Raw genomic sequence first — 20336 nt, 5'->3', positions numbered from 1 at the left:
GCACATCCGCAGATAAGTCTTCATTTTCTCTTGCACCTCTTCCTCGTATCCTTTCTTTGAGGCCACAAGTACAGACAGATGATATGCAGCACCAGGACTACAGGAGGGCCTCGCCTGCCATGTCGATGATGGAACCATGTTGTGCCTAGTGCCGCCCAGGACCAAGAGCTTGCCAAGACCATCGCCTGCCATCCAACAGCTTGCGGACCACCGCTTGCCGTATAGCAGCTCGTTGCGGCCACCGCCTATGACCAACATCTAGCCGCGATGCCGCATGCATCCCCCAGAATTCCACGCGATGCCGCATGTGACCAAGAGTTGCCCCCGATGCACCACCACCGACAAAAAGCTTTGCCTCTCCGTCGCCCGGAGAGAGGATTAGGGATTTTGGCTGCGTGACATCTTTCCTTTCTCTTATTTTCTTGCTCTCTCACCAAGTTGTTTCTATTCCATGTTGGCGTCATGTTTGGAGCATAGTTTTAAAAACCGGACCGGACCGCCAGTTGAACTGGAAAAATCCGGAACCAGGGCCTCCACCGGTCTTGCCGAGACCATCACCTGCCATCCAACAGCTTGCGGCACCGCCACTTGCCGTACAACAGCTCGTTGCGGCCGCTGCCTACGACCAACATCTAGTCGCGCTGCCGCATGCATCCCCCCAGAATTCCACGCGATGCCGCCTACGACCAAGAGTTGCCCCTGATGCACCACCACCAACAAGAAGCTTTGCCTCTCCGTCGCCCGGAGAGAGGATTGGGGATTTTTGGCTGCGTGACATCTTTTCTTTCTCTTCTTTACTTGCTCTCTCACCGAGTGGTTTCTATTCCATGTTGGCACCATGTTTAGACTTTGGAGACCCGTCAGCGCTTAAGGGCACGTACAATGGGGTGACGTCAGCCTTCCCTTAGAGGTTCCACATCGAAATTTTGCTTAGTTGGAAGAGAGAGAATGAAGGAATAGAATGTTATTTTCCCTTAGCTAAGAGATCATCTCTTAGAAAATAAGAGAAGGCTATTTTCTCCATTGTACGACATGTCTTCCCTTAGCAACATAATTTCCTATCAAATTTAATTGATCATTATTAATTGCTAGGGATGGTTCGTCTTCTCTACCATTGTACATGCCCTTTAGTTTCCGTAACCATTCGCGTGTGTCCGTAGGTGTAGGGCGAAAATGCACATTCATGCCAACTTGTTGGACGGAGGGTGTATTTAACTTGTCACATGGCAACGTGCTAACACGAAGGGAGAACACATATATTTTTAGGAAGGAAAATGCGATCTCACCGACTCGCGTGCGTTGTTTTCTCTGGTGAATGGAACGGGCATAGGCAATAACTTGCATAAATATCTGCTGATGGCTGCTGAATGCTGATTGCAGCTCATCAGGCGCGTTCATGGTTAACCTGCCGGCCACCGCCTCCTCCTTCTCAACCTGAACGGCCGAACCGAAGCGCGTGGCACAGCCATGCAAGGTACAGCGCGAGCACATTGATACTTTCCATCCATTCTGATCATTACATGAGTAGTTTCTTTTCCAAATCCGTCCATTTCGTGACGGCCGATATACAGGTGACCAGGTCCCGCCCTTCGTCTCCCCCGTATTTGGGCTGCTCCTCGAGGCGTGGCGGCAGGTCAGGGTAGAACTCCTCGTGCCGCTGCTCAATGCCGCGGTGGCGCTGTGCGTGGTCATGTCGGTGATCCTCATAGCTTATTTCTTCTCTAGACCCCCCAACCCTAACCCTCCCGCACCCCGCCCTCCGCCGCCGCCGCCGCCGGTAGCGCCGCCGGGGGCAAAGTCCCTCGGGGCGTGGCGGCGGCGGGGGCCCTTCCTCGTCGCCGCGTGCAGATCGGCGGCCGGATCCCCACCTCCTCGATGCTTGGCGGTGCAGACGCGCGTGGGATGGGCGACGGCGGCGGCGGCCCTCCTCCCGTCGGCTGTCCCCTGGCGGACCGGTCGGCGTGGGTGGGATGGGCGGCGCTGCGGTCTCCCTCTTCTCGTCGGCTTCCCGTAGCACTCCGGCAGGGGTTGGTGGTGGGCGGCGGCCAGACCCTCGGTCTGCGCCATGCCATCCACCCCCGCCTCTCGTTGGTGCGTGGAGGCGATCTCGGGCATCTTCCGCGACACGAGGGCGCCCGGGGCAGCAGCCTTGGGTTTGACAGAGGAGGTGGCCTCTTCTTCGCCGGAGAGGGTCGGCCTGCGGTTGGTGGTGGTGGATTTTTTGATCTATCATCGCCAGCCGGCGGTGAGATGGAGGTGCATGGAAGCCGGCGATGGTGTCGCCGGTGGAGGGTTGGGTTGGCCAGCCCGGGATGGTCGCCGACGTGGGGGTCCGGCCTGAATAAAGGCGGCGGTCCTAGGGCCTCTCTTGCGTGAAGAGGAGGACCTGCCGGAGGCCTGGACTCGTGATCTGGCCGGAGGGTTGAGTTCCGGAAGGCTCCACCGGCGAATGTAACAGTGCTTTGCCTGGAGTTTGCTGGATCAGAGGTATTCGATCGTGCGCACCCATGCGTTTATTCCGACCGTTTGGTTCTGGAGGGAGCGGCGCGAAGCTCTTTTTCTGTGTTGACATCAAGTGACTATGGATCCATGATGAAAGTCGGAAGAAGAGAATTTCATGAAGGCCGGAGGGGAGGACTAGCTAAGGGAGGTTCAAGTCTCCGCGCTGTTGAGGGGCTTACTTGGTGTCCGGGCTTCACAGCAGCGGTATGAAAGTGGGGGCGACAACACATGTAAAGCGCAGAGTCCTACCTTTCAGGGTGAAAATCCAAGGTCTGGCCTTAACTGGTTGTGCCTGACAGTGACCTTGGTGGAGGCATTGTTTTGAGAGTGGGGACTATCTTCAGGGTGAAAACCTTAGATCTTTGATCGGGCGACGACGGTGTGGAAGCACTGTTCCCTTCTTGGAGGCGTCGTTTTTTGGAGAGTCTGCAATTCAGGTGTTGTCATGGTGGTGGATGTATTGCTGTTGTTAGGTCCGTGATACTGTAGCGGGACTTTTGTTTCTTAGTTTTCTTTTCGTTTTTTTGGCTATGTGCATCCGTAGTGCCATTAGGGTGGTGCGTTGTTGCAGAGGCTGGGTGTAATTGGTATCTCTCGATATTAATATATTCTCTTTATCGAAAAAAAATGTCGGTGATCCTCCTCGCGGAGAAGGTGTTCCTCGGTGTGATCAGCGCCGCAGTGAATGTGCTCCGCCGGCGGTCCGGGAGGCCGTACAAGTGCGATCCTATCGTGCAGGACGATGAGACCGGCTCCGCCGCCTGCCCCATGGTTCTTGTCCAGATCCCCATGTACAATGAAAAGGAGGTACGGCTGAGCCCCTGAAATTATGAATTTGGTTAGTATTTGCAGCAGGCTCGAGCGCTCTGAACTTGTGAACAAACCATGTCTTTCTTCTATCGTATGTTCAGTATGTGTGTACCAAATGCTCATGTCCATCATTTCGTCACATCTAGCACCTCCTTCTGTTTGCAAAATCTCAAGAAGTAGATTTCATCTTTGTACCGGGATGCGTGGTCAGTTAGCACTTACTAGCAGGGATTCCTTGGCTCCAAAAGCTTTTTCTTCAACAAACGAGCCTCATTTCCATTAAGGAAACCGCCAGCTATTTGTACAATAGATAAGCAAAAGAAGAAAGGAAATATTTCGCTCCATAGCTAATTAAGCATGCATGGTCTCCTTTTAATAGTTGGCGATCTTCAGCATATCTTCTGACTCTGACAGATGTGTGAAATTTGCAGGTGTATCACCTATCAATAGGGGCAGCCTGCAGGCTCACATGGCCGGCAGATCGTCTAACGGTGCAAATTCTGGACGACTCCACCGACGACGAGATCAAGGTGCGACCGTTAGACGATCTGCTCTTGTCATTTTCACTACTACCTTCATTTTAAAATATATACTCAGGGTGTGTAGTATATATTTTCTTTTAGAGCTATATTTTAGAACAAAGGTAATAGCACTTAATCCAATCAGCCAAGCCAATTGCATAACTGGATCTCTGATCTGATGGGCCGTGGGCGTGATCATCTGCAGGAGCTGGTGAGGAGCGAGTGCGCCAGGTCGGCCAAGGACGGGGTGAACATCAGGTACGAGACTCGGAAAGACAGGGCTGGGTACAAGGCCGGGAACCTCAAGGAAGGCATGCGGCACAGCTACCTGCAGGGCTGCGAGTTCGTCGCAATGTTTGACGCCGACTTTCAGCCGGCGCCGGACTTCCTCGTGCGGACGGTGCCGTTGCTCGTCTGCAATCCTAGGCTCGCACTTGTGCAGGCCCGCTGGGAGTTCGGTGAATCATGTGACAAAGTCACCCTCTATAGTGTTTTTTTTTCAGCAAGTGGACGTAGCAAATATGTGCTTCTTTTTTCCAATTTTCTTTTGGTGTGTCGGCACTAGCTCTCCTTGGAATTATGACACTTTGTCCTTCTTTGGGACATTGCTCACAACTAGCTCTCGTAGAACATAAACGGCACTCAAATGTGAGGGTACTTTGATTTGCCAAGATCTTTTTTCAGCCAAAATTACATCATTAACATGCCATATAAAATCATAATCACAAACAAGTACAAAGTATTTCCAAATACAAGTATAATGAAACATAAATAAAAAACTAGCAAGCTAATTAAAGGTTCAAACTTTGTCTTGACAGAGCAAAAGCGTCTCATATTCTGGTACGAAGAGAATATTAGTCTACAAAATTCTATGTTATAGTTTGATTCCTAAGTTAAGATGATCCCGCTAAAGGGAGACCAAAAATATTATATGCCCATTGAGTTGCTAGGTCAAAAATCGTCCGCTTAGGAAACATGTTGGCTTTTGCTACACGCATATGTATCATGGTTTACATTCACATATTAGATGTTAAGGTTGACATTAGATTGTCTTCCATTATTATATTTTAGTTTTTTAAAGGAAATTGCACTCAAAAGAATATCTAGAGGTTCTTAAATGCAAAACTACAACTCTAGGGGATTTTAACTGATACCTAAGAGTCTATGTGTAAAAACTAACAAATCAGCCAAAATCATGTCAATTAATCCGTTGGTGTCAGAGTTTTGGTTTTGGTTACAACATCCTTCATTTTGAAATTTCCTATCTTTTAGCGCACTCTTTAGAATAATTTATAAGGAAGATAAGATATTAGGGATTTATTTTTTAGTTATTTAAATAAATATATAAATTTAAAACAAACGAAAATAATTACATTTAGCATCACATTTGAATGCTCACGTTATGGTGGTGGTAAGCCCTTTAATTGATATTATTTTTCAAGGATAATCGTGTTGAGTTTAGCTTGTACTCACGTATAGTTTAGCAGCTATGCTAGATGATTTGCCTAGCGTGACTTGACACAACAACATTCTCTCCAAACAACAAAACATGTAGGTATTGGCGAATCCAGCCCATTTTGTTAGGGTGGGGCAGACCTTACTTAGATGGGCTTTTGTTTTTTTTAAAAAAAATTCTATATAAGACATATGGGCTGGGCCAAATCTTAAGGTGGGGCCAGCCCCACCCTTCCACCCTGTTGGCTCCGCCACTGCATGTAGGTATATATGTGGGCAGAAGAACCCCTGGTGTACTACAACGCCATGGGGTCACTAACTATGGACCTGCCAAACCAATGGCCCACATGTCGGGAACCCTACTTTAAGGTCGAATATGCCAGAGGATCTCTTTCCAGTATATGTGAATAACAATACTTTAGGCTAGTTTCACTACTACAAGACATAGCTTCTGTAACACATGGAGACATATGTTACTAAGAAATAATAGAGTAACAGATGATACGTGTTTTAAGTGAAGTTGTAAAAAAAAAACACATTTTCAGTGGTTAACTAACACGTGTTAAAAGACTGTAACACACAAATGGTTATATGAAAACAAGTCTTAGTAGCTTGTAAGAAATATTCTAAAGGTGTGAGAAGAATTACAAGATTTCAACACATACAAAAAATGTTTTATGATTGTGTTGACTGCCAAAACCCACCGGCGGGCAGCGACGGTCAACACTGTAGAGCCGGGAACAACCTAGAGCTGCGGCTGGCTGAGGTCCCTCCGAGCGACGGCCCGCAAAGCACTTCTGGTCACACGTCCGATGCTGAGTGCAAGGGCGTGCCACCTGACCTATACCTGGTCAGGAAGGTGATGGAGATGCCTCGCTTAGTTTCCTGCATGGCATACACGTAAACATTAAATACGAGCCTCGATCGGCTCTCAGGTCATCCTGTGAATCGGCTCAAGGAGCCGATCCACCCATGATTCGTTCGGGGTGAACGAATATATGGTGGTCCTGCTTGATCAAGATAAAGCTAATTAGATCTACGACGATTTAGGGTTTTCACCGCATAATCGGAACATCCTACTCACGATTGGGCCTCGCGGCCACGCACGGTGATCGTAAGCCGATCCTAGATAGGGCCTAAAAACCAACACGAGGTTGATCCCCGGAACATCCTGTCTAGGACTAGCGAACGACACCCTACGTGCCGCTGGATCCTCCAACCCTTTGTAAGGCCTAACTATTGCAGATATTAAACTAATCCTTGTAGAACAAGGAGCAATCGTAACGGATCAGATCTACCAAATAATGATCAAGCGGGGTGCCGCCCCCACACCTAAGATAGGTGTGAGGGCGGCTAGACATGCAAGGGTTGCACTACGATAGCATGTTACGCGAAGAACTATGCTAACCCTAACACATCTATGATAACTACGTTGCTCGCCATCAACAAGGCTTCAGTACGAGCAACGCATGAAGAACGTGGAGCTTGTGCTGCCTAGATCGCAAGATGCGATCTAGGCAGCATGTCGCTTACCGGATAGAAACCCTCGAGACGAAGGAGTTGGCGATGCGCCGAGATTGGTTTGTTTGGTTGAACGTGTGTTGTTGTTTATTCCATAAATCCTAGATACATATTTATAGTCCAGGGGACTTTCTAATCGTGGGAATAATCCCCACCGTACACGATACAAACTCTAACTTCCAATCTAAGATGAAATCTACCATAATTAAAGATACACGGGCAATCTAGCCCAAATTCTTCGCACAAGGCCGCTTCAGAGATAATCCACGTGTAATCTTCCAAGCCCATCTCTCTTACGGCCCACCTCCTGATTTGGCCAAAATCTGGTGATAACACATGCCCCCCTGGTTTTGGCAATGATAATTCCAAAACCACTCTGCTTTTCCTCCGAAGGGTCATGTCGTGGCAGAGCAGAGCCATTTGCAGCATCTATCATCATTATGCCCTGTCTTCTCAGCTTCTCTGCAAAATTCGATAGCTCTGGCATCACCTCTTCGGAAACTGTAATGGCATTAATTCCCACCAGGCTTCTCATTATTTAACCGTGCCGACTGATTCCCCTTCCTCTGTTCCAGCCATCGGCACCCAAAAAACCCTCTCCTCCTGTAGCCATGTCTTCCTCTTCCTCCTCCCTCTCAGGCCTCCCCCTCCAATCCTCGCCGAAGAGGAAGAACGAGGACAAACTTCACTCCGAGGTGAACCCCCTCTCCTCCGACAATGAGAAGAAAGAAGGAGAAGTAGCGAAGGCCAAGGCCTCCCCCTCCGCCAAACTCCCGCCGAAGAAGCGCTCCCGCATGTGGGCAGACAGCGAGGACGAAGATGATGACGAGGAAGAAGAAGAGGAGGATGAATCCTCCTCCTCCATCGGGTATCCACCGACCAAGCGCTTCCGCTCTTGGGCGGACAGCGAGGATGATGATGATGACGAGGAGGACGAAGCTCCGGCCAAGGGCTGGGGCAGCAGCGACGAGGAGCTTCCTGGGAGCAGCGCCGACGACATCGACGGCGGTGATGACGAGGACAGCGACGACTAGTAGAATAGGACTAGTAGTAGCAGTGCACTAGGCGGCGGATCCCTCTTTTGAGAGCCATCGGCTCTTTCTTGTAAAGCCGCTCCTTTGAATTAATGAAATTGTTCTTTCAATTCATCCTTCAATTACTCCAATTTCATTCCTTCCGCCTGTTATGCAAAGACCGATAGCAACGTATCGGATTTCTTTTCTTTTGGATGCCCGTGAAGCCGGACTCACATGCCGATTAGCCCGTCAGTCAAGCACTTCTCAATTTCAGACCGCGATTTTAATATCTGACCATAATTTTTCGCAATCCCTTAGCCGATGACTACTCATCGGCTATTTTGAGAATCCAGTCCCTTTCCTTCTCTTGCGGCGGATCGGACGGTCCAAAACCTGTAAAAGCCGACGGCCTCCTCTCCCGATTCCTCTCCATAGCCTCAGCAATCTTCTTTCGCAACCTGAACTGCTTTCAGAGAGGATCATGATGCAGGGTCAGCCGATGCAACTCCAATCGGTTTCTTAAGAACCAAATATCCATGTAGTCCGTTGCCCCCCGAGCCTTCATCAAGGCGAGAACAGTAGTGAGCCAACCACATGCGCCACTATCGGCTCCCGAATCGTAATGCAGAACCAGCCGATTTCAACAAAATCGGCTCTCTAAAGATATTTTAGGGCGAGCTGCTCCCCGAGCCTTAATCAAGGCAAGAATACCGGCGAGGATGCACAGGTCGCTGATCAGCTTTCTTCTACTGAACGTCGATGTTGATGTGAACTTTGAGCATATAGCCAGTAGGCCTTGGTCTTGTGTAAGTGTACTAGAGTCGATGGCTGCGCATTGGCTTCGCCTCTTGCGCAAAATTTTTTTTTTATCTGGCCGATTTTTCTTAATCGGCCCCCCAATGTTTCACTGTACGCATGTTTACACATGTTTATCTGCACATGTTCTTTATCTGACTGTATGCCCCCCGAGCCGGATCTGCCAGATGACTGCAGATATCGGCTTTTATGGTTAGCCAGGGTACTGCACTTGCACGTCGGTTCCGCGAGGATTCGTGCTGACTTTCATCTGCCGACGTGGCCGCTGCCCAGTGGATCGACGCTGAACACAGGCAGAACACGTAGTGAAGATAATTTTGGCCGATTGCTGGAATCGGCCTCCATATCCATTGACTGAAGGTTCTGTAATGTTCCTTCGTAAATTTTTGGGGCCGATCACAAAGATCAGCCTCGCCCCATTTGCTCATTGATTTAATCTTGCTATTCGGTCAGGCTGGTGGATAAAACCAGCCCAACCTCTGACTTGATACGCCTGCTGTCGTCCACCTTGAGTGCATCGTAGAATCGTGGAGCACTAAGCTCTGTCGGAAGGACGAGCACCATGTTCGTGCCAGCCGATGTTTCATCATCGGCTTTCTTTTGCCTGGGACGCCACTCCATTTTCCGTGGACGACTCTCTTCATCCAGGGTTCGCTGAACTTTCGCAGCCAGATCAGGCCGTGCCTTCCTTAGCGTATGCAGGTATAACCTTTCGGCTTCCTCCAGGCCGCGCAACCGCTGAACCCTGCGCTTTTGGGAACGGCTGAGTCCGTCAGGGCACCACCTTGGACGGTGGTACCTGTCTTCTTCTTCTTCCTGTCCCTCGTCTTCGGAATCCTCGAGATCTGCCCACCGAGGGGACTCAGCACGTTTGCTTTGTGGCGGGAGAGGCCCTAAGCGCTTGAACACAGACACGTTGGCTGCCTCCTTCTTCTTCTGGTTGCATTCTGGGCAATTGCCGATTGTGGGCAATCGGCTCATTCCTGAATCCCAGCAGTGTCTGAAGAAGGGGCAGTCCCAGTGCCTGGCGTTGTCATCTTGCTCCCTTGATTGTTCCGTGGCACGGCGCTCGTGCTCCTCCTCATCGTGATCGTGCCGACGATGTCTTCTGGCTTCTCTAGCCAGACGATCTCTTTCATCATCATCGCTGGATCGTCGGTGTCGGTCGTACTGACTCACATACTTGTTGAGGAGGTGATCAGAGAGGGGTCGCTGATATCTTATGTTTTTCACCTCTCCCTCTGTGACGTAGCGCTTGCCATCATGACGGAGCCGATCGCGTGGAGCGGCCTCCTCTGTGTCCTTGCTACGAGAGCAGCTGCCCTCGTCTCCGTCTTTGCCAGAGTGGTTCCCAGGTTCTACTATGTTGATGCTGAACGAGGATTCTGGCTGGCGACCTTCAGGGTAAGTGCACTCCACCATATTAACGGCGGGAAAGGGCTGGGTGTCGACCTTCATGGCGTACTGGTTGAAAATTAGACGCCCTTTTTCTATCGCCGCTTGGATGTGCTGACGCCATACCCTGCAGTCGTTGGTGGCATGGGAGAGCGAGTTGTGCCATTTACAGTATGGCTTTCCGTTCAGCTCTTGCACCGTGGGGAATTTGAGACCTTCAGGAATCGTCAACTGTTTCTCCTTGAGCAGGAGGTCGAAGATTTGCTCAGTCTTGGTCACGTCAAAATCAAATCCCCTGGGTGGGCCTGGTGGCTTTACCCATTTGCAGGGCACGGGGGTTCCTCCCCGAGTCCATTCAGCCACTGCTACCTCTTGGTCTCCCGCAGGAACTTCGTCTTCCTCTGCATCGATCAGGACTACTGCACGCTTGAACTTATCTTGGTACAGGTCTGGGTGGCGCTGTTCACATGCTGACAGTTTCTGAACCATGTGCGCCAATGAGGGATAATCTGCTTGGGAGGCCATGTCCTTGAGCTGTGTTGCAAGGCCTGCTACTGCCAACTCGACTGCTTCTTTTTCAGTTATACGAACCGAATAACATCGGTTCCTAAGATTTCTAAAGCGCTGGATGTACTCTGTCATGGTTTCTCCGCGCTTCTGACGTAGTTGTGCTAGATCGGCAATGCCAGACTCGGAAGCATCTGAATGGTACTGCATATGGAACTGCTCTTCCAACTGCTTCCAAGTCCGGATGGAGTCTGGTGGCAAAGAGGTATACCATCCGAAAGCCGATCCTGTGAGGGACTGTGAGAAGAGCCTCACGCGTAGTTGATCCGACACCGAAGCCGGTCCTAGTTGCGCCAAATATCGGCCGACGTGCTCGATGGAGCTGGAGCCATCTGATCCACTGAATTTGGAGAAATCAGGGAGCCGATATTTAGGTGGCAGCGGGATCATCTCGTAGTCGTCGGGGTACGGCTTGGAATAGCCGATTGCCCTCCTTTTCGGCACCATGCCGAACTGGTCTCTCGCATGGTACCGATCTGATCCGCCGTGTGCTGGGCAGGAGTTGAACTACGAAGATTCGCCGGGGTGGCGTACTTAGCCAGCCATGCTTGCTTTTCCAGCTCGAGCCAACCTGCAGGAGCTGAGCTGCGGAGGTTCGTCGGGGTGGCGTACTTAGTTAGCCACGTGCGCTTCTCGTGCTCTGTCGGCGACGTTCCTCTGTTTTCCCGAAGTCCCCGACGTTGTGGCCTGGTTTGTGAGTGCCCGGTTGCCACGGTCGGCACATACGTGCACGCGTACCCTTGAGGGATCTCCTTGGGCGCCTCGGGCAAGAACTGGTAGTCACTAGGGTCACCACCAATCTTGTAGACGACGAATGCCGGTGTAGCCGGCACTTCTGGTGCTGCCAACGCATATGGCAGCGGTGGACGGGACTGGAGTGGCAACTCCCCTTGATGCGTCCCGAGGGCTGGTCCTGACGGCGAGTACTGGTGCCTCATGATCTCCTGGATCACGCGAAGAGCGACACGCTCCAACGTGTTGACCAGGTTCTCAGAGTGACGGTGTAGCGAGTGAGCCACCAAGTAGTTGATCTCCTGCCGCAGGGACCTGGTGCGTTCCTCCGACGGGGCAGAGAGGTCTATCCCATCGAGTGCACCTTGCGGTGAGAACCCCTTCCATCTGATGCCATGGGAACGGGTTCTCTGAAAAGAGCCGATGAGGTCGGCTTCGAGGGTGACTTTGATCTCGTCATACCTCTTCTTGAGCTCGTCGGGCAGCTCCTCGTAGGTGGCGGCGTGCCGTCCGCCATCTCAGATGTAGATGGCGATGTGGTTGATGTAGAAGCTGGTCCCACCGGGCGTGCCAGAATGTGTTGACTGCCAAAACCCACCGGCGGGCAGCGACGGTCAACACTGTAGAGCCGGGAACAACCTAGAGCTGCGGCTGGCTGAGGTCCCTCCGAGCGACGGCCCGCAAAGCACTTCTGGTCACACGTCCGATGCTGAGTGCAAGGGCGTGCCACCTGACCTATACCTGGTCAGGAAGGTGATGGAGATGCCTCGCTTAGTTTCCTGCATGGCATACACGTAAACATTAAATACGAGCCTCGATCGGCTCTCAGGTCATCCTGTGAATCGGCTCAAGGAGCCGATCCACCCATGATTCGTTCGGGGTGAACGAATATATGGTGGTCCTGCTTGATCAAGATAAAGCTAATTAGATCTACGACGATTTAGGGTTTTCACCGCATAATCGGAACATCCTACTCACGATTGGGCCTCGCGGCCACGCACGGTGATCGTAAGCCGATCCTAGATAGGGCCTAAAAACCAACACGAGGTTGATCCCCGGAACATCCTGTCTAGGACTAGCGAACGACACCCTACGTGCCGCTGGATCCTCCAACCCTTTGTAAGGCCTAACTATTGCAGATATTAAACTAATCCTTGTAGAACAAGGAGCAATCGTAACGGATCAGATCTACCAAATAATGATCAAGCGGGGTGCCGCCCCCACACCTAAGATAGGTGTGAGGGCGGCTAGACATGCAAGGGTTGCACTACGATAGCATGTTACGCGAAGAACTATGCTAACCCTAACACATCTATGATAACTAAGTTGCTCGCCATCAACAAGGCTTCAGTACGAGCAACGCATGAACAACGTGGAGCTTGTGCTGCCTAGATCGCAAGGGCAGCATGTCGCTTACCGGATAGAAACCCTCGAGACGAAGGAGTTGGCGATGCGCCGAGATTGGTTTGTTTGGTTGAACGTGTGTTGTTGTTTATTCCATAAACCCTAGATACATATTTATAGTCCAGGGGACTTTCTAATCGTGGGAATAATCCCCACCGTACACGATACAAACTCTAACTTCCAATCTAAGATGAAATCTACCATAATTAAAGATACACGGGCAATCTAGCCCAAATTCTTCGCACAAGACCGCTTCAGAGATAATCCACGTGTAATCTTCCAAGCCCATCTCTCTTACGGCCCACCTCCTGATTTGGCCAAAATCTGGTGATAACAGATTGTAACACATATTTTTAAGGTGTCATAAGTCTTACATGATTATATCACTTAAAAGATGTGAGAAGACACAAAATAAACACTGTATTTGACCCATTGGTAAGGTTCTAGATGTTGCGCCTACAATTTCTAATCGTAGAAATAGCAAATATTTAGTTTTCTTCCTTAACTTTTTTAGTGCAAACGAGTGTTACTATAGCATATACTAAAACATATTATATTTCGTTCCCTAGTGTTCTGCTAACAAATTTTATTACATGTATTCTGCGTTACTAACTCATATTCTTGTAACACTCGGTGACTGAAACACATACAATATTATGATGCTTATCTTGACATGTAATAACACATCAGTGTGTTAATCTTACCAAAGCTTCGTATGTAGTGGTTGAGCTTTCCCGTTTATAGTGAGGGGAAGTAATGTTCCCTAAAAAAATATATGAAATTATGGTTTCTAACAGAGAACTATACTCTTTACTGCCCTCCGTATGAAAAGGTGCACTCACACACATACAAGCACACACACATACACACAAACACATGAGTCTCTCTGTCCCCGGATGCATATTTTTTATTGGTCGCAAAAATTTTTTGATAAATACATGACGGGAGATATTGAGATAACATTCTCATGTGAAATAAAACAATTCTCTTAATGTAACAAAAAAATCAAATTGTTTTACTGATAGTGAATTTTTTATTTTATATGTTACTTCATTAATAGTAATTTATCACACCTTCATAAATAAATAATTGCATACTAATATGACTATTAATTCTACAGTACCAAAAAACCATGACGTGTCTAGTTTTTTGTTCCAATATTTTTGAACCTTTTCAACTAAAAGATTTTTTTATCTTTCGGGTAGCTCTCGAGCATCAAGGATAATGGTGCACCAGGATATGGGATTTTACAATTTAGTCAACATTCAGATTTAACTTGGTTCTTTGCATTCAATCTAAGGATGATAATCCAAAAAAAATTATCTAATTTAATATATTACTTATTTCATCAGGATATAGGTTGACATTGCTATTCCACTCCTAAATTAAGGAAAGCAAACGCATTTCTAGGACCTAGATCCAACATCATAAAGTTTAACTCTATTAATTATTTATATTAAACTTTTTAAATTATAAGTAAACATAGAATTTCAACTAGCATTGTTTTTGTTGCGATTAACAAAAAATGGCCACATAATATGTTTATATGATTTTCTTCTGTTCTTTATTTTATCCTCTATACTTGGAAATATGCTTTTTCCGCGAAAATTATCCCTCGATCTTCACATGAATTGTTTCTTTTTGATAAATTGGCTTCTAAAAAAGATTTTTTTAACTCATGCCTCTGTATCTGAAATAAAAACTACAAATAAAATAAGCATGTCTCTATAGATTTAATTTTGGCACATATGAAAATAATATTACACATTTGTGTTCTATAGTCCATTCTTAGTACCATTACATATCTTAAGAAGAACCCTAAAGCTTAATGTGTAATAAATATGTTCATAGATGTTTTTGGATTGTACGTTCGTCTATCATAGTTGTAGTAAATAGGGAATACTAGTTTATCATCGTTGCTTGTCCTAGACGTACCTAAGTAGAATTTCTATATCCTAGTAGATGAATATCTATTCTCAGATCTTCGTCATGGTCTGGTTATTACAGAACGTAAGGTTAAATATGGATTTCGTCTTGTCTAAAATAAATCATTAGTGCTTGTGCCAGGTAAAATATCATCATTTGTACTTTGTAGCACACCCACGTGAGAATTTAAAACAGTAGGCATTGCCCCCTTTTCGAAGATTGCAAGTTGTTTAAGCGCATTGATTTTTTGTTATTCCGCTGGTAGATTTTATGTAGACCCAGTGTGTTCCATGAGAGGTAAAACTTTTAGACTATAAAAAATACAATAAATGGTTGAGTGTCAAAAAATAAAATAAAATATTGTGTACATCAATTCATACAGAGGTTGGGTCTTCGCTCCTTTTTTTTTCGAAAGAGAAAAGTACCAGCCATTGCCCAACTCCTATGCGATGTCATGCCGCAGCCGCCAGTGAGCCTATTTTTTTTTCTTTGGAAATGGAGCCACACCAATTTAGTGAAGGGAGATGAAATAAACAAATTTGTTGTATGGAATTATCTTGATCACAAAAACAACATTTTTTACACCCTTCCCATTTCCTTTTTGCTAAGTTATCTTCTATGAGCAACACTTTGCGATGCAAGAACCTCATAAAAATCGTATCTTTAGTGACACTTTTATTTTTCAAATGTATTTTCTAAGAAATCTCGTGTGGCAGTTTATGTAATCTAGATAAAGTTATTTGACTAAAGAAATCAGATGTTTTTAACTTCCAAACGGAAACATCCAGTTACCCAATAAGGGGGGCATCCATCAAACAATGAGCTAGAGGGAGCCATCTTTTTCCTCTAGTCTCCGTTGAGGTACGCCAAAAACCTATGTTTAAAGGTACCAGAGGCATAACATTAGTTTTTAGCAACCAACACTTGTTTTCAATGTGCTATGTTATAAGGGATGGATATTTTTATGCCAAAGGCGTCTCACCGAGCCACGTATCTTCCCAAAAACATGTTTCCTCACCGTTCCCAATGGTAAATGACCCTCTTTCAAAAACTCCTCATTAACTTTTATAAGGCCTCTCCAAAAGGGAGAATCAGTAGGCTTTGCCTTTACTTGAGACAAAGATTTGGAGTTCAGATATTTATTTTACAATAACTCTTGACATACCCTTCTTCTGGTAAGATCTTAAAAAAATACTTGCTTAATAAAAATCTAGCATTTTAACAGAAATTATTCCATGTTTTTTTAAATGGGTATTCCCAGCATCTGCATCAGTAGATGCACACAAACTTTTTTGTTTATTTTAATCGTAGCACATAGTCATAAGTTAACACTCAGAGATCGGACAAAGTTGAAATATGAATCATCCACCAAAAAAATGAAGAGCGACAAGATGCTATCCATTTTGAAACCTACTAATATGAAGCCATCAAGAAAAAGAAATCATGTATAACTGCAAGCATCCGGTTGCATCCACTAACCATAAGCTCTCACTGATCTTTCGTGAGAAGGTAGGCCCAAAGTTGTATCCAATGCGCAGCTCGCCGAATAATCTGCAAAAAATTAATGCCCTTTTGTCTGTTAAAAATAATATCATTTATGCTCGTCCATATGGACCAATACAAAGCTGATACGCCAATATGTATCCTAGCTTTATCGTTTTTATCAACCCCATTCAACAAATTACCAAACATATTAGTACTATTTCATATGCGGCAGTATGTTATATGTCAAGTAAATCATGCGCCAAATGATTTGAACAAAAGGGCATGATATAAAAAGGTGTTGTACAGTTTCTAAATAATCACAAAACAACACTTTTGACAACCATTCCAATTACGTTTAGCTAGATTATCCTTAGTAAGAAGAACTTTGTTTTTAAGGAACCACATGAAAATCTTTATTTTGAGAGGTATTTTCAGCTTCAAAAGGTACTTTCCTAAGAACCTAGTGGCAACATTCATTAAGTCCAGATACATAGAGTTCACCGTAAAAATCCCGAAGTCGGTAAGTACGTGTCCACACAAATTTATCCGGATAATTTGGAAGTTGAACCATCATTAGCCATTGACAAAAGTGTATTCATTGATTCCACTTATGATCAGACATTATTCTGTTGCACGATGTTATACAAAGATGGGTATTATTGCGTCAGAGAAGTATCTCCAAACAAAATATCCTCCCAAAAATCTCACCAAACAACCATCCCGACTTTGAAAGAATCCCTACTAAAAAAATCATTTTTCACACCCATGATACCTTTCCAAAAGGGTGAATCGGTGGCTACCTCTAGCTGAGATAAAGTTTTATTTTAAGATATTTATTATGCAGTAATTGTTGCCACATTCCCTCTTCTGTGGGAAGCTTAAATAGTCATTTACTAAGTAGGCATCTATTATTCAATTTTAAGACATTGATCCCTAAACCCCCTTGATCCTTTGGTCGATAGACAATATTCCACTTTGTTAGTCTATATTTTTTTCTTTATGTCATCAGTTTGCCAAAAGAAGTTAGATCGAAAAAGTCCAAGCCTTTTCTCACTCCTTTTGGGATTTCAAGGAAGGAAAGCATGAACATTAAAAGACTAGTCAAGACTGAATTTATTAACACTAACCGGTCACCATAATACATCAATTTGTTCCACCAACATCGTAGCTTTGCACCAAAGCGGCTCTCACCCGGATTCCATTCAGAGTTGCGAAGTTTTCTATGATGGACAGGTATGCCAAAGTACCTAATAGATAAAGTTGACTCACATCCAAGGATTTGTTTGTACTGATGTTCCATATCCTTCGCTCTACCAAAACAGAAAAGCTCGCTTTTATTTTTCAGTCCCAAGAGTTGCTCGAAAATGCAAAGAATGAGTTTCATATTCACGGCCTTTTCAGTATCATGTTCCATAAATTGTGTCATCAGCATATTGAAGAATCAACACGCCCCCATCAACTAAATGAGGTATAACTCCCAACTTGTCCATCACCTTTTGCACGTGCAATTAGGATAGCTGAGACATCGGCGACAATGTTGAAAGGTATTGAAGATAAAGGATCACCTTGTCTCAATCCATTTCTAGTTTGGAAATTATGGCCAATATCATCATTAACCTTTATTCTCACACTGCCACCTTGCACAAAGTGCTTAATATAATCACACCATTTTGGATTAAACCTTTTCATACGCAAAACTTGTTGAAGAAACGACCATTTCACTTTATCATAGGCCTTTTCAAAATCAGTTTTGAAAAGAATCCCATCAAGTTTTTTTTATTCAACTCAGGAATAGTCTCATGAAGAACAACAACGTCTTCTAAAGTATGACGCCCTGGAATGGATGCAGTATGCGTAGATCTAATCACTTTATGCACCAAATCAGAAATTCGAATATAAAGAAATTATTGCATGTATGGGGTATTACCCAACTCCCATATGCTAAGAGATATTTCGTTTGAGCTGACTTACAGTGAATGCCAACGACTACCTGCTGACGAGAATGCAAGAGATGTCGATGGACTACCATTTCAAGGTGGAGCAGGAGGCAGGCTCCTCCCTCTGCAGCTTCTTTGGCTACAATGGTACCCGTATCTCTCGTGTGTACTCCCCTCTGTTCGGAAACAAGTAGCTCAACTTTTCTAGATACGGACATATAGACAAAGCAAACACTTTGCAATTTTGCTTTGCATACATGTTGGGGAACGCTAACTTTCATTGCCATGTATTCAGGAACTGCTGGAGTTTGGAGAAAGCGAGCGATCGTCGAACCGGGAGGCTGGGAAGACCGCACAACTGCTGAAGACATGGACTTGGCACTGAGGGCGGGACTTCGGGGCTGGGAGTTTCTTTACACTGGTGGCATTAAGGTTATTCAATGGAGCAATCTCATCTTGCCATCATACCATGCCAATTCTTCTGCAGCCTCAGTCCATATCAGATTGGTCCAGTAACCTGTGCTTTCTTCCACTTTCAGGTTAAGAGCGAACTGCCGAGCTCTCTGAGGGCCTATAGGTCCCAACAACATCGCTGGTCATGCGGACCTGCACTTCTGCTAAAGAAAATGTTCTGGGAAGTTCTTGCTGCGAAGGTTAGCTTTTGTTTTTCTCCTTATGTGAACTGTAGTACTTCAGTAAGAAGAGCTAACTTAGTAAATTCGACAATTCTAATTTTGCACTCTCTCTCTTGGTGCAGAAAGTATCGGTCTGGAAGAAGTTATATATGATATACAACTTTTTCGTGGCGCGGAGGATTGTATGGGCGTTCTACACATTTTTCTTTTTCAGCATCCTAGTTCCTATCAGCGTTCTGTTTTCAGAGGTGCAGATTCCAGTGTGGGAACTGATCTACATACCTGTAGCTATCAATGTACTCACTTCCGTTGGGACTCCAAGGTTAGATCACTGCTTACTGCTACTTGAGAAAAAAATCGTGGCACCACCCTGTTCTATCCTTTTTGAAAAAACAACATATTCTGTGGCAGTCAGAGATCAGCTCACTCAGGCCATAAAAGTATACTACATTTACTGCAGGTCAATCCATCTGATTATACCGTGGTTCTTATTTGAAAACGTTATGGCATTGCACCGGTCCAAAGCCCTCATGATCGGATTCTTTGAAGCGGGAAGGGCTAACGAGTGGATCGTCACACAGAAGTTGGGAAACGCTCAGAAGATGAAATCAGTCGGCCGTACAAAAGAGAATCGCCATTTCAAAGACAGGTGATCTCTTGGTTAATATGGGAATCAAAGTGCACTTCATTTTCTTCTGAGATCAATGCCCTCTATTCTTAACATGCTAATTTTCATATCCGTGTCTTATCAGGTTCCATTGCCTTGAGCTATGGATTGGCTTGCTTCTTCTGATGTCTACATGCTACGACTACTTGTACAGGGCTGATTATTTTTACATCTTTCTACTGCCCCAGTCGATCATGTATTTCGCAGTTGGGTTTGATTTCATGGGCGCCAGTGTCTCTAGTTGAGCAAAAGGACCAAGATAGAACAATTTGCAAGGTTGGACCAAAAAAAGACAGGCTGCGTCAATAGTGTATCTTGTGAGTTTACAATGGAAATATGTACGTAACTGCAGTTTTCAGTAGTATAGATGCTAATTCAAGTTAGAAACTGAAAGACAGTTATCAAGATGATAGCATATAGCACGTTATCCTGAAGTCCATTATGCATAAATATGCATCCAAGGCCTGCTTCTGTATGAATACAACTGCTATCTTATTGTATTCACATATGTAAAGGTGTGGCTGCAATGCAATTGGTAACCATCTTGATCTACCCTAGGAGTCAGGATATGAAATTTAATAGTAGTTTCTTTCATCTAAAAGTGATACCATTAAGAGTTTTTTTTATGCGAGAAGTCTAGATAGCGAACAACCGTGATACGCTGTGGATCTGGAACAATTCATGGTATTTTCCAAGGACATATTACCCTTTGGTCCTTATAGTGTGTACAATGTTATCAAAAACTTGGTGCTCAGAACCAGTTTTTAAGTTAAGCTAAAATTCTCATTCTTTTTTTTGTGGTTGGTGGGTGTGCTATCTCTTGTGATGCCCCTTCCTACCTCATGGGTCCCATAGGTAGATGTTAAGCATTGCGACTCATTTACTTTTCTAAGAATCAAGTCTAGTTTTTCTCTCTTGGAATCACAACGATGCCACCTGCTCCCATT

The 20336-nt window shown here is 45.7% G+C and overlaps 1 protein-coding gene across 1 annotated transcript; it reads left to right on the top strand.

The window, feature by feature from the left end:
- Positions 1–3128: 3128 nt before the first annotated feature.
- LOC127310034 (probable glucomannan 4-beta-mannosyltransferase 6) lies at positions 3129–19925 on the top strand. The gene is made up of 9 exons (XM_051340734.2): positions 3129–3309; positions 3744–3842; positions 4039–4291; positions 18124–18234; positions 18383–18519; positions 18627–18740; positions 18845–19044; positions 19183–19371; positions 19475–19925. Exons 1-9 carry the CDS (start codon positions 3130–3132, stop codon positions 19632–19634), a joined length of 1443 nt encoding a protein of 480 aa, XP_051196694.2. The 5' UTR covers position 3129; the 3' UTR covers positions 19635–19925.
- Positions 19926–20336: the final 411 nt, after the last annotated feature.

This window comes from Lolium perenne, chromosome 6 (genome assembly GCF_019359855.2).
Source record: "Lolium perenne isolate Kyuss_39 chromosome 6, Kyuss_2.0, whole genome shotgun sequence".
NCBI classification, from domain to species: Eukaryota; Viridiplantae; Streptophyta; class Magnoliopsida; order Poales; family Poaceae; genus Lolium; species Lolium perenne.
The sequence above is the reverse complement of the archived record's forward strand: the minus strand, read 5'-3'. Positions and strand labels throughout refer to the sequence as shown.

What these genes read in the sequence shown, in the direction of transcription:
- LOC127310034 (XM_051340734.2), top strand. Translation starts at nt 3,130, where the DNA reads ATGTCGGTGATCCTCCTCGCGGAGAAGGTGTTCCTCGGTGTGATCAGC. An exon ending in CCACCGACGACGAGATCAAG is followed by an intron (nt 3,843 to 4,038) that starts GTGCGACCGTTA and finishes GATCATCTGCAG; the next exon opens with GAGCTGGTGAGGAGCGAGTG. An exon ending in GGGAAGTTCTTGCTGCGAAG is followed by an intron (nt 18,741 to 18,844) that starts GTTAGCTTTTGT and finishes CTCTTGGTGCAG; the next exon opens with AAAGTATCGGTCTGGAAGAA.